General features: G+C 42.6%; 1 protein-coding gene across 9 annotated transcripts in view; it reads left to right on the top strand.

Annotated features, from left to right (window-relative positions):
- The window catches only part of TMEM182 (transmembrane protein 182), a 390,855-nt gene that overhangs the window by 37,762 nt on the left and 338,490 nt on the right, over positions 1-14,603 (top strand). For 8 of the 9 annotated variants that reach the window (XR_009009934.1, XR_009009932.1, XR_009009935.1 and 5 more), the window contains exon 4: positions 7,831-7,968. The exons of the other annotated variant lie outside the window; for it this stretch is intronic. Coding sequence is in view for 4 of the 8 variants with exons in the window: in XM_057558318.1 (XP_057414301.1) it covers positions 7,831-7,968 (138 nt within the window). In the remaining 4 variants the exon portion in view is untranslated. The remainder of the gene's footprint in view (positions 1-7,830; positions 7,969-14,603) is intronic. 9 annotated transcript variants of the gene reach the window in all.

Below are 14,603 nucleotides of genomic sequence, written 5' to 3'. Positions count from 1 at the left end.
TTTATCTTGCTGGTTTCTTCCTACCTGTAACAACAGAATCACTGAAGCTCATTTCACCTCTCCCCCAACTGCCTGGCATAAGTCCCCACTGGGGGGCTGTCATAACTACATAACTTGTTTTCCCTGTTCTGTCCTTTTTCCTGCCAGTTCATTCTCTATCCAGTTACAGGAATGATGCTCTCATACAGATGTGGTCACCAGCTCTGATCACTGACTGCAGGGGCTTCCTAGGACCAGTATGATAAAGCGCCAGCTCTCGAGTGGCCTGTGAAGCCCTGGCTGCCTTCCTGGGTTCCTCACTGTCGTTCCCCTCATCCACCTGGGTGGCAGCTCAGGGAAGCTGCTTTCCCTTCCCCCATCACCTTCCTCCTGCCTTCTGCCTACTGAAATCCTAGGCAAACGTCAAGACCCAGTTCAACTATACCCAGTACTGTAGGCCTTCTCTTGCTACCATCCAGCCCTGAAACAGTGGCCTCTCTGTGCAGGAGTCATCTGGCTTCGTGATGTTCTGTGCACCCCTCGGCTAGGGCACTTAGCACACAGCGTTAAGTGGTTTGCTTTTCCCTCACTGGACTGAACTTGTGAGGGTAAGGGTTCTGTCTTGCTCTAGTGGCTTTTGGTGCCTGGCACCTGGAGAGCCATCAAAATATGTTCGCCAAATTAAATGGCTTCTGGTTGTCAGCAGTGTGCCCATTTACCAGGCAAGCTTGGCAGGGCCCTGCTCAGAGGTCCCTTGTGAGACATCAGTTTGAATTATTGGATGGATGTGAATGACTTGGAATGGGACTTCTTCTAAAATAAATCCACAGTTAAAACTTCAGGCTGCTTTTGCCCATCATCTAAACTAATGAGGTTTCTGTACATTTTTATTACATGTTTAGTGGAAAAGAAATACTGTAGTGTTTTATTTTTTTAACCCTTTACGTGGAATTTGGAACAGATGCCACTTCTGCCATTGGCTTCCTGTCTGTGGTAATCTGCACAAGCATACACACACACACACACAGTTACATATACATGCGCACATGCACACACGTGCACACATATTCATGTGTATAATTAAAAGTCCACTTTATTTCATGGCCTTCACTGTCCTGTAATTTGGGGTGATTTGTATGTTTCCTACCTGAAGGATTCTTAATAGATGTCTCCCTACACTTCCTAGGTGTGTCACTTGGAATTAGACCTTTTGGGTACTTTCTGGGACATGAGATCCTTTAGTATTTGTTTGAATCTGAAATTTGAATTTGCAGTACAGTTAAGACTCTTTACATTATGCAATTTTTTATGAATGAACTGAGACATCATGAACATAGTTTTGCACTCATATACAATCTTAGTTAACAAACTAGACAGTCTCTAATGATTTGATGTCTCTTTTCTCTAATAAAAACAACAGGATAATACTGTAAAGGTAAAAGTTTAATTGATTTAGGAAAATAAACCGAGTACTTCAGGAGAACCATTTCTAAGTCTGTTGTTAGACTAATTATTCATCATCTTCCTCATTACGACACCGGACCAAGGATCACTTTGTTAGGTCAGTTCACCAATTTATTTAGAATTGACAGAACTTCATTTCTTTGAAAACAGTAGTTAATTTTGGCCTTTCACAGATTCAGATGAAGCTTTCCTTTAATTAATCCAAATTGTGATGATATAGATTACATGTAAATCTATTTACACTGTAAATCTTGCTTCATGTTCTAAGGAATTAATAGAAATTCAATATTGTTTAAGTTGAGCTTTGAGTTGTATTAAATGGTCGAATTGGATTTTTAGAGATGTTTTCACTTGGTACAGTCCAAAGCTTTCAAAGACAAAGCTTTGCAGTTTTTATGGGCTCATATTAAGAACAAGGAAACAAATTAAGTATTCTCAGAGATACGTTCAAGATTTAGGAGTCTTAAACAGTATAAACCACTAACCAAACAAGAACATCCTTTAAAATTTTTAAAGTGTCTATATACTAGAACTGAAAGCTTGTCCCCATCCTAGATCTATGAGATAAATAGATATCTTTTAAGTGTCAAGTACATTGTTGACAAGAGTATTTTATTACAAGGCATGTAAAAATAATAGTAATAGCAAATACATTTGATTCCTTACTGCATGCAGCTACTTTTCATATATGTTCTCAATCCTTCCTGTAAACTTATTTGAAGGATACTGTGCTTTATGTTAGAAAACTGTGGTCTCTCAGAGTCACCCAGTTAGTAATATCTCAAAACATTCATTTTATTTTGAAAATTCTCTGATTGCCTCAGTTTTACTTCAGACAGTGAAAGAACTACCCAGTTCCAGGAGCTGATTCTTCGTTACAACTGAACATTTCAATTCTGGAATCAAAGTGTGCCACATATGCAAACTAGGTAATATAATTAGCTAAGAAACAGGAAATTCCAAGAAATTTTGAAATAGGCTTAAAGTTGCGCACTTTGGAATGTTGAAGCGCAGGCAGAAAATAAAGCCTGTGGTGACTGCAGTAAGGAGTTTCACTTGGAAGCTATGTCTGTATGGTCACAACTCTCCAGGCAGCCAGGTGCCCCCTCCTTTAAGTACAGATCGGTTGCTCCTGCCTTTCACCGGGGACTCAGAATCAAAAGTCAGGCCGCTCTGCTAGGGCAGACCAAGGGCAGGAAGTAGCAGGTCTCAGGGACAGCAGTTCTGGGGGGCACTTATCCCCCGTTTCCGTCTGGCTCTCTTTCTCTCTCACCCTCACCAGGTGTTTTCTCTTTCTGGCAGTCCCCCTGCTTCTGTCTGTGGAGAGGCTCCTCTGCTTTTTCTGCCCTCTCTCTGGCCTGAGTCATAATTCCCGCCCTCTTGCTTGGGTATGGCCGTGGCTCACCACAGCCCCTCTGGATCAGCTACCAGCGCTTCCTTCAGCCTCACCTCTGCTGTGAACCCTCTCCCTTTTGCAGTGTCCCCGTGCTCAAGGGGTCACACTGATTAGCTCAGCTCATCTCTGCCTGGGTCAGAGGCCACCATGTTTTGGTCTCTGTGTCAGGTATCTGACCCCGTTTGTTTGTATTTTGGGTAATTAAGAGTAGGGTCATGTGGTATGAAACGTGGCCAGTGCCTTCTTAGTGGACAGGGAACCTTCCCGTGGAAGACGGTGTGAAAGCTCTGTGGAACTGTGTGTATTGGCCAACACGACCTGTACTGTATGCTGTAATCTAAAGGGATTTCCTAATGTCAGTGGTACATAAAAGACAGTGTGCAAGGCTCTCTGGGGGGGGAAGTAATCCACTTTCCTATTACTGAACATACTACCCTCTGCTGTGTCATGTTAATGCAGTTTTAACAATAACAGCAATAAAAGCAACCGCAAAGTAAGTGCCATTCATTGGTCTCTTGTGACATGCCACACACTTCAAATACATTATTAGTAGTTCTTCTAAGAACTCTAAAGGATGGACACAAACATTCTTATTTTACAGAAGTGAAGGTTCAGAAAGTATTCCTGTTTTACAGGTTCATAAGTTTAAGTAAGTGGTCCAAGGTTACACTGCATGTAAGAGTGCATACTCAGGTCACTCTGATTCTGAAACCTACATTTCTTTACTGTATTATGCCATATATATATAAGTATATATATATATAAGTATATATATATATATATTACTTTCAACAGTCAAATATATTTTAAAGAAATTAAGATGAGAAAAATAATCTACTATATTTACACAGATATCCACCTTTTCTGTTTCTCTTCCTGCACTTCTGAAATTTCAAGGAAACCCTGGTGTCATTTCCCTTCAGCCTAAAGAAATTTCTTTAGCATTTCTTTGTAGAGCAGGTCTACTGATGACAAAGTCTATATTTTCCTCCTTGAGAAATGGCTTTCTTTTCCCTTCCTCCCTCAAAGATATTTTCACTGGAGGCAGAATTTTAGGTTGACAGGTCTTTTTCTGGGGCACTTTTAAGATACTGTTTAACTGTCTTCTGGCCTCAGTCGTTTCTTTGCCGTGACTTTTACTGTTGTGTGCTTACTCAGGGTCCCCAACCTGAAAGTGGAAGCTGTCAGACCTCCTCTGCCCTCTGCTCACACAGGGCTGCTCTGTCCCCAGCATGCCCTAGTCCTCGAGCAGCCCCTCTGAGCGAAGGCACACCCTGTGATCATGAAAGGGGACCACCCAAGTCAACATCTTTGCCAGCAACCCTTTTCCTCTACTTTGCGGTGATTGTGACAACGTGCCCACAGCTCGCAGTGTCCACTCTGACTTGGGCAGTGGCCTCAGTCACTTCTGATGAGAGGCTTGCCGTCCGTGGAATTACTGTTCCCGTCCATCTAATGGGTCATCTCCACCCCCATACCCCCAGCTGCTTTCAAGACTTTGCCTGTGGTTTTCAGTGATTTTCTTATTACGTGTCTAGGCTGATTTCTTTGAGTGTGCCCTCTTTGGAGGTTGCCGAGTTTCTTGTATCTGTAAATTTGTCTTTCACCCAGTTTAAGAAGTTTGAAGGCATTATTTCTATAAATGTTCTCTCTGCACCAATATCTTTTCCCTGGGCTTTAGGGACTCCAGTGACACAAATGAGAGATCGTCTGATACTGTCCCACGAGTACCTGAGATTCTAGTCATTTTTGTTTTCAGTCTCTTTTCCTTCTGTTGTTCGGACTAGATAATTCTTATTGTTCTCTCTTCAAGTCCATTTGCTCTTTCCTCTCTCCTCCCTGTTCTGCTAGTGAGCCCATCTAAGGGATTTTTTGTGTCACAGATTGTATTTTTCAACTCTAAAAGTTCAGCCTAGTTCTCTTTTTTATAGATACTACTTCTATTTTGAGAATTTCTATCTTTCTGTTCATTTCAGGAGTGTTCACCTTAGTTCATAGAAGCTGGTTCCAAAAGCTACTTCAAAGTCTGTCTGATAACTCACATGTCTGGATGGTGTTTGTGTTGGCATCTACTGATCGCTTGGTCCTTTGAGAATTGGTCAAATTTTCATGGTTGTTAGTATATCAAGAAATTTTGGATTGTATCCTGGACATTTTGAATATTTTGTTGTCAGTCTCCACGTTTTGTTAAAATCCTCTGGAGAATACTGATTTGTTGTTTGAATAGGCAACTGACTGGCATGGTTCTGTCCTTTTCCTCTGTGATAGTAGTTGCATTGTCAGTTCGGTTCTCTATGCTATTTGGGTCTGCCTGGGGCATCACCGCTCCGGGCTTGCTGTGGTACTTGGGTGGTTTTTATACTGTAATTCAGTTCTCAGAGCCTTTGCTCTACATCTCTGGGTGTTTTCTGCACGTGTGCAACGTGGGGAGTGAGCTCAGTACTTGCACAGATTCAAACACAGAACTGGAGATTCTCTTGTCCAGCCCTCTCTCATCTGTGGGATTTTCTGCCACACTCTCTGGCTTCCAGGGCCCCTTTTTCCCAGTTTCTCTGGGTAGAAAGATTGGGTTCCTTCAGAGTTTTGGTCTCCTGTGCTGTGGCAGAGTTCCCTGCAACGGCACCAGTGCAGACCAGCAAGAGAAAAGTTGATTCCCCCACTCTTCACGCAGTTGGGTTTCTTTTTCTGATTCTTCTGTCCTGAGGGTTGGATCATCTTTGGGCTGTTAAATGCCCACTCCCCCATGGGGGTGGCAGTGCAGATCTATGTTTGAAGCTGGCTGTGAAGCAGGGTGAGGAGAATAAAAACATGAGGTCTCCCCATACTCTGGCTTGCAGAGCCCCTCTCCTGCTTCTCTAGCCAGCGTGACGGCCTTCACTGGGGATATTGTGCTCTTTGAACCTTTTTACACAGTTCCCGGTTTGGCTTGCCTTGAGGCCAAATCCTGGATGAAAAAAATAGAAAAAACCCAGAAAACCCCTTGTAGCTGAGTTGATCTTTCATTAAGGTTTTACTTCCCTCCTTAATCCACTTGCTGTTGTTTACTTTCCACACTCGTGTTGTTTGCCATTTTGTCTAGTCTTAGTTGTGATTGGAGGGTGCTCAGAGGGTGATCGGAGAGGTGATAGAAGGGCTCCTTTTCCCCGGACCACCTCTTACTAATGTTTATACCCCTAGCACTTGCCACAGAACGACCGCGTGATAGTGCGCTAAATGAAGTGAATGAAAGTGTAAAATGTGAGGCTCACCAATTATCTAGTAAACTCTGGTAGGACAGGGATGGCAAACATTTGGCTCAAAGCCTTTCACCCTTACTTCCCACACTGAGAGCTGATCAGTACTTCACTGCCCTGTGCCCTGAGGAGCCTGAATACAGCCGCAGAATACTTCCTCACCAGTAAGCCTGGCAGCCACTGCCACATGGATGGCATTGGCATGTGAGGTGGAAGCCTGCCTTTCGTTTCTGTCTTCAAAACCGAGTTATTCACACGAAAATGTAAGCCTTCTTTTCTCATTTAACTGCAGTGGTTCCTCTCCTCAATTTTCCATCCTCCCATTCTCTTTTCTCTTAAAGATTCCAGTTGATTGACATATTTTGTCCTTTGCCAGGTGGGCTTGTTGAGAAAAATCATTCTTTGCTTTCTTATAAAGTTTCTGTATTTTCATAAAAAATTGTAATTTCATGAATGTGTTTCAGTGAGCTTTCCCTCATTTACACACGTAGGAATTTATTTTTGTATTTTAGCCTTTGGGAAATGATGAATTTGTTTAAGAGATCGGTAATTATCCCACTCAAAAATGAACATTAGGGGCTTCCCTGGTGGTGCAGTGGTTGAGAATCTGCCTGCCGATGCAGGGGACACGGGTTGGAGCCCTGGTCTGGGAGGATCCCACGTGCCGCGGAGCGACTGGGCCCGTGAGCCGCAGCTGCCGAGCCTGCGCCTCTGGAGCCTGTGCCCCGCGGCGGGAGGGGGCCGCGATGGTGAGAGGCCCACGCACCGCGATGAAGAGTGGCCCCCACTTGACGCAACTGGAGAAAGCCCTTGCACAGAGGCGAAGACACAACACAGCCAAAAAAATAAATGAATAAATAAATTTTAAACAACAACAACAACAACAACAACAAAAACCTTCCCCGAGCAAAGGTGCAGTCTAGGGCAGGATCCTCTACACCTATGTTTAAAAAAAAAAAAAAAAAGAAAAAAAGAACATTAGAATTCTTCTTTATTTGATTACTATATGTCACCAAATCCACAATTTATTTATCACCAGCTGCATCCATTAATTCAGACTTACTGGCCCTTGACTAAGAGACTGCTATAACTTCTCATTTTAAATCTTTCTAGGAGCAAATATTAATAGAAAGTAGTAAGCCTTAAATATATCTGATCTTAAATCTCAGTCTGTACAAACCCTTTTTTTTTTTTTTTTGGCTTTGCTTGTCATTTTTATTACCTCAAGACTATTTTCCAGTAGAGTCGCAATCTAAATAGAAGTGTACTTTTTTGTTAGGAGATTGGTGGGACCATTACCAGCTTCTAAGGGATCACTGTGGTATAAGCACTATCTTGGCAGGAATTAAGAGGCAGCATTTGTGAATGTGAATGCCTTTTTATGTCCTTGTCCTTTTGGTGTGAACACCTATGTGTGACCTATCTGGGAACTTGCTCAAGAGGAGTCTTTATAGAACATTAGGTGTTCCCACTTCTAATATGGATAATCTGGTTAGAAAAATGAGCTCCCAGAGTATATTAAGCACATATGTGGTGTAAATACCAAGCGCTTCTTGATAGAAGTTCGGCATCATTGAGTCCAAAGTCGTCTGGTGAGGCTTCCTTTTAAAGAGAACTCAGGACCACAGCCTGGGATTCCGTCCAGCAGTGCTGGGGCTGAAATTAGAAAACTGAAGAGAGAAACTTACTGTGTGACAGTCTGCTGCATTCACAATCTAAGTGTGCCTTTCTCTTGTCCTTTTCTCCCGGGGTCTGCAGTTTACCGTGGCTTCTGGGCGGTCCTGATGCTTCTTGGGGTCGTTTCTGTGGTGACTGCGAGCTTTTTGATCATCTGCGCAGCCCCCTTCGCCAGCCATCTTCTCTATAAAGCCGGGGGAGGCTCCTACATCGCCGCAGGTACGTCCATTGTGAAGGGTATGATTTCCAGCCGTGGTTTTTCCCCGTATCTTTATATTTTCCACTTCTGGTTTCAGGGGTGTGGCTTCTGGTAGTAATAATATGTTAATATTCATGTACAATATTTCCTGAGTGCTACCTATATGTCACACACTTTTCCAGGGACTTCCCGTTTTCCATTTGCTCATTGTATACACATTATATGAATGAAGACACTAGGCAGGAAAGCTCTGCTGTAAGAGCCTTTTAATCTCTCTTATCCTGTTAATTTTCTACCTGTAAAAGAGGGTTATAACACGTCTCTCTGTAACATCTGGGCGTAGGTGAAGCTTTTTGTGTGCTCTTAAGAAGATAGCCCCATTATGATATTACAAACCCTCATTAATAGGTAAAAAGCGGGCTTCCCTGGTGGCGCAGTGGTTGAGAGTCTGCCTGCCAATGCAGGGGACACGGGTTCGAGCCCTGGTCTGGGAAGATCCCACATGCCGCGGAGCAACTAGGCCCGTGAGCCACAGTTACTGAGCCTGCGCGTCTGGAGCCTGTGCCCCGCAACAAGAGAGGCCGCGATAATGAGAGGCCCGCGCACCGCGATGAAGAGTGGCCCCCACTTGCCACAACTGGAGAAAGCCCTCGCACAGAAACGAAGACCCAACACAGCCATAAATAAATAAATAAATAAATATTTAAAAAAAAAAAAAAAAAAAATAGGTAAAAAGCATCTTTTTCTACATCATCATCATTCCATTTTCTTAATTGTGGTTCATGTGCATTATCTAAATACCTTCTCTTCTTTGTAAAACCTGTATTTTTTTTTTAGCTTTCCAACTAGTATAATTCCTGCTAAAATGATCATAGTACAAATAGGAAAATAATTGAATAGGTGAGTCTTGTGAATTTTAAGACTTTTAAATTTAATTAGGAAATAAAAGCCAGAGCACTAACCTGAAAGCATAAGCACAAGGTTTTTTGTAAACATAAACATTCTGGGAATTTAGACAAACTACAGTACAACTAAGACCAAACTGTACCTGAGTTTGCTCTATCGCAGCATCCCATAAAAGGGACCAGTTGTCTCACCTGGGATTGTAGTGACCATGAAGGAAAGGGACAGAGTGGGTAGCTCTACTGCCTTTCTAATCACTGCAAAGATGGCTTATGCTGTTGCCCAAAATCATTTAATCGATGATCAATTAACAAATAGTTCCTTTAAACACTATTTTTGCATAATATTGTGCTTAATTTTTTTGCAGAGGGAATAAAAAGAATAATCAGATAGATCCTCTGCTCAAAGAGCTTAAAAAACCACAAAACAATAACAAAAAACAAAAACCAAAACCCACTGTGGGGACCAGGGCCCTCTATTTAACTTATTCTGTCTTTCTTTTTGTCTTTTATTTAAAACTCTTTTCTTCACTGAGTTTTCAAGGACCCAGATTTAGCCATTTGAGCTCATAATTAAAGAAATAACTTTAATAATTGAGATATAATTCACATACTACAAAATTTACCCTTTTAAAGTGTATAATGCAGTGTTTTTTGATATATTCCCAGAGTTGGGCAAAGATCACCACTATCTGATTCCAGAATATTTTTATCACACGCCACAGAGAAACCCCATCCTCTGCTCCTTCCAGCCCTGAGAACCGCAGATCTGCTTTCTGTCTCTATGGGTTTCCTGTTCTGGACATTTCATGTATGTGGAATCACACAATACGTGGCCTTTTGTGCCTGGCTTCTTTCACTTAGATCTCGTAATTGATAATCTCTCTTCTTTACTTCATAATTCCATAAGACCAAACCCCTTATATGCCTTAAAACTGAGCATCTTCTTCACCAAATATTTCTTCTCCCCCAAATCACATTCTACTCTCGCTTTATTCAAAGGTCTAGTTAAGGTGTATATTTTTGCATGGTCTTCCCAGAAATAATAGCTCTCTACTAAAATGTGTAAATATTTGTTTCTTCTTCTTCTTTGCTTTTTAATCTTTTAAAATCTTTGTCAATAAAGGGAATATGTAGTAGCAGTAATTTAGTACTAACATTATGGGCAACATAATTGTTTTAAACTCAGAAATGCTCTGATCCTGAGTTTGGGCTTATTAGAGAATTGTGTGTTTCTGTGTGTGTGTGTGTGTGTGTGTGTGTGTGTGTGTGTGTGTGTGCGCGTGTGTGTGTGTGTGGTGCTTTTGAAAAAAATTGTTGGTCATTTTTTCCATTTTATACTTTTTTTGAGAAAATAGTATAGCTAAAGAATTATTTTGGCTGAGGGCTCTGAAGGAAGATAAAGCATCTGATTCACACCCATGTGCCTGTGACCACTGGATTCTCTTTTTCCAGTGAATCTTTAGCTGCAGTGGGTGTGGATCTGAAGTCCTCTTGGCTCAGGTCTTTATGCAGAAACGCCCTGGGTTGGGAGGGGTCCACCATGTTCTGGGAGCCCATCCTGAAAGCCACTCAAGCAGACGGTCATGAGGATACTTCTTTTTAAATCTGACTTTTAATTTCCTTCATGGCACAATTCTTTATCGTTTGTGTAGGACTGTTTATTTCCCAAGAACACAGAGAGATATTCTGTTGGATGAGATAAAAAAATTACAGTTTATTTTTTATCAGTTTGGGCAGTAAAAGTGGTGTTCTCAGGAATAACTAAAATTTACTGTCAGGTAGCAATTTCTACCATGAGACACATCTTTTAAAGCAGTTACGGGGCAAATAAATCATCCTCAAATCTGAGTGTTATTGACAGAAGAATTTTCAAAATCTTTCAATTGTCTATTATTAACATCCCCAGATTTGTTAATAGGCAACTAATCCTTTCAGATGTGGAGATGGAAACTTACATACTATTCTATATGGACACTAGGAAAATATGTGCTAAACACTAGGTTTTTGGGGCAGCCAAGATTTTTCTGTACTACGTTTAATATGGAACTGTGCATGTAGTCTTTTACTGAGTTAAACTGGATTGAATTTGTCATGCTTTCCTTGGTTAGATGTTATGTTTTCAAAACGAAGAGCTCTCTTTCCATGGAACTAGTGTTCCAAAATCTGTCCCTTTTAGGGCTTGCTTTGTCATTCCCTGCCTCACGGTCTTCCTTTGCCAACACTCTGTGCTCAGCCGGGCAGTTGGGAACAGGTGCAGCCTGGGCCCACAGTTGCTGTGACTACTTTATCAATGCCACAAACAAGATTGGACACTCTCTCTTTATTTGGACAGATGGCCTTAAGACAGGGCAGAACCAAATTCCAAGTGGCCATTGCTGGGTGTGTGCACACGCAAAGACTCTTTGGCATCAGCAAGAAGACTGTTTCGGGGCATTCCACACATGGCCGTGGCATGCTGATGTCACAGCTGTACGTGTGAGCAAGGGGTGGGGTCCGTGATTTTCGTCTTGCTCTGTCAATGGCTCAACGGTCTGGAGGCCATATGTTGCCACTCCCTGCACTTGGGCAGATGCCTCCTCAGCTTGGGCCATGTGTTCCCCACGGGAGTTCAGTTCTGGACCAAGCACACAGTAATGGTCAGGACGTTATGACACTCGAGTGTGTTTCAGTGAGTCTCATCCACACCTCCCAATGCCTAAACAATTGCTGAATTTTCTTTCAATGTGGACTCCAGGGGTACTCAGATACAAAGGGCCGACTCGTGTTTTCTCCTAACCCTATGATATTGGATGTGTTAGGAAAGATGCAAGAAGGCGTGACATTACAAAACATTTGAATTATGTGGAGAAAATTATTGTACAGCTGAATATTCCTAATGCCTGGGCAAAGTGACATCAATACAGGAATTGCTACACAGGAGTAAGATCCCTAGGTGTACAAGTAAGAATGGGGATGGGGTCTGGATGTTCTGGGACTGATATTGGGTGAAAAGACATAAAAGCTAGAAATTAGTATTTTACCAGCATATCAGGGTAGAAAGATTCTTCTTCCATAATTGAAATCCCCTTTTCCTGAATGACAACCTGGGATTACATTTTTCTGCTGGATGTAGAGCTAGACAGAGTCTCACCTGAGTAGAGGGGCCTGGAAAGCTTCTGAATCTTGGCTAAATTCCTTGTTAGAGTCTCACGTTGGTGAGACTACACTGACATCTCGTAAGTCGGAGGAACATAGAAGCCCACACTCCAGGCCCAGGGTGTGTTAGCCGAAGGAAGGGACACCTTTGCTGTGTAATTAGTCCTTTGCAAGGTGATGGAGGTAAAGTTGTGGCCTGACTCCTGCCCCATTCTGTGACCACAGGGTATGTTTCTTGCCCAGACAGCTGTTTCACCAGCTGTCTGCCCAGCCAAGCTGCTGTTGGTCACCAGGAACGTGAGCGGTATGAATTGGGGTGAGTTGTATAAACCCTCTGCCAGGTGGGACAGACAGCCTGAGCACCTCCTTATGGGGCTCAAACCTGCTCCCTTCTGGTCTGGAGGACAGTGCTTTCTAAGAGTGTAGGGATATGAACCCCCTTAAAAACACAGTATAGGGAGGGTAAGTGGATATGAAGGGAATATAACATTCTTACACGTGGAGGGCAAAACTGACTCAGAAGTAAACTGGATTTGCGGTTTGTTTTTTTATTTCTTTAAAAAAGATCAGTGGAGTTTGTATAGCTCATGGTAAACATCACTCATTTCTACCTGAGATAAGATAGATGCGATGGATGCATAATACAAGAGACTTTTTTGCCTTAATCCTAGAAAAAATAGCTCACAAAAGCCAAGGGACATGTTTCCGAGGCTCATTTTCCTTCGGCTGAGACTGAACACGTGGCTCACAGGAGGCTCTGGGGCTCGTGCCTTGCTCCTCACGCCTTCCTCCAGACAAAGCAGAACATGGCGCAGTCAGAGCAGGAGGAGCGTATGTGGAGGAAACAGCCCCAGAGCAGGAGGGGATTAGGGGAGAGTTGCTGACAGCCTAGAGGCAGGCATTCTAAACTTACGGGAAGCACATTCATCTCCCCGCTTGCACCTGCTGTCCCCACGTCTGTATGCTGTAAACAGCCGCTGACCCCGAGAGGTGCAGGGGGCCTCCTGTGTGAGGGGAGCGGGCCAGGAGGGCCAGCGAGTGCTTGCCAGCCTTTCCAAAGCCTCCGTCTTTCTTAGCATGCAAGAAGTAGGCTCTCAGGGGAAAATCAAAAGCATAACTTCCCAGTACGGAACTGAGTATTTCACCGAAGTCCAGGACTTCAGCGTTTTATTCAGAGCTCTGGTTGGTTGGAGGTGGGTGGGGGAAAGAAATAGTGGTTAATAAAAACTATGTATTACTGATATATCAGCCAGATGTACTTTTGTCGTAGAATTAGTGTCTCCGATTTTCATGAACTGCGGAAGGGCTGCTCGGATTTCCCTCTTGCTCAGTCCAAAGGTTTGGGTGTATAGATCTGCTTTCCAAGTAGGAACAGAAGACCCAGTCACTCTTATGTTTCTAAAACTACCTGCTTTGTACACTTGCTTTCTGCCTTCAGTTGTCATCTTTGGGAATTTATTTGGATAGTATCAGTATCCAACACAAATTATTGTGTTGGATACTGATACTATTATCATGTGGAATTTTAATGTCCTTGATCTGACATTTTTTATAGATGTCAAGTGCTAGAACAAGTCAACCTTGGTTAATATTAAATAGGAAAGCGCTTAGAAGAGCTTTTATTTACAAAAATACTTTAAAGCCTTATTTTCTTTCTCAGATAGTTCTTTGAGCATTTATTTTTCTCCATGTTGCTTATCAGTTGAAATATGTGTAACAGGCTGTTAGAATCAGACTTGTCCAGACTTGGTTTTGAATAGGAACCAATATGGAGAGCACAGGTACACCCTGGAGATATTGTGCGTTTGCTTCCAGACCCACTATGCTGTAATTGATTAGCGTGCAATAGCATTATGTCTAAAAAATGTACGGACCTTAATTAAAAAATACTTTATTGTTAAAAAGTGCTAACCATCATCTGAGTCTTCAGCAAGTTGTAATCTTTTTGTAATAGTAACATCAAAGATTACTGATTCCAGATCACCCTAACAAATATAATAATAATGAAAAAGGTTGAAATAGTGTGAGGATTACCAAAGTGTGACACAGAGACATGACATGAACAAATGCTGTTGGAAAAATGGCACGAACAGACTTGCTTGAAAGCAGGGTTGCCACAAACCTTCAATTTATTAAAAAATACAGTATCTGAGAAGCGCAATAAAGCAAAATGCGATAAAACACGGTCCGCCTGTATGTGACACTAAAGTGAGGAAACAGGTTCCCAGAGGAAGAATTCAAAAGGGACACGTCACACCCAGTTCAGTGAGTTTCAGTGTCTCAACCAGATGAAGGCTGTGGGAAGGAGGAGGGGTGCGAGGAGGGGAGAGGAGACCCAGAGCTGGCACGTTCCTGTGAGTCCCCACCCTGGCCTGAGCTTGTTACACCGTCCTTGCTGGAGACAGTCTGGTTCCTGGTCGACTCCTACTCAGGTGAGTCGAGGTGTGAGAGGCTCGCTCAGTAATAGCTTTGGTGGAACTTTTCTGAAAACTTGACTAAATGCTCCCCACCCCCTTTAAAAATGTATCTGAGCTGTTTTTCTTTTCTTTTCTTTAAACATTTATTTATTCATTTTTGGCTGCATTCGGTCTTCGTTGCTGCGCACGGGCTTTCTC

The sequence above is a fragment of the Balaenoptera acutorostrata genome, chromosome 12, assembly GCF_949987535.1.
Source record: "Balaenoptera acutorostrata chromosome 12, mBalAcu1.1, whole genome shotgun sequence".
NCBI lineage: Eukaryota > Metazoa > Chordata > Mammalia > Artiodactyla > Balaenopteridae > Balaenoptera > Balaenoptera acutorostrata.
This window is presented reverse-complemented; position numbering and strand designations above follow the sequence as displayed.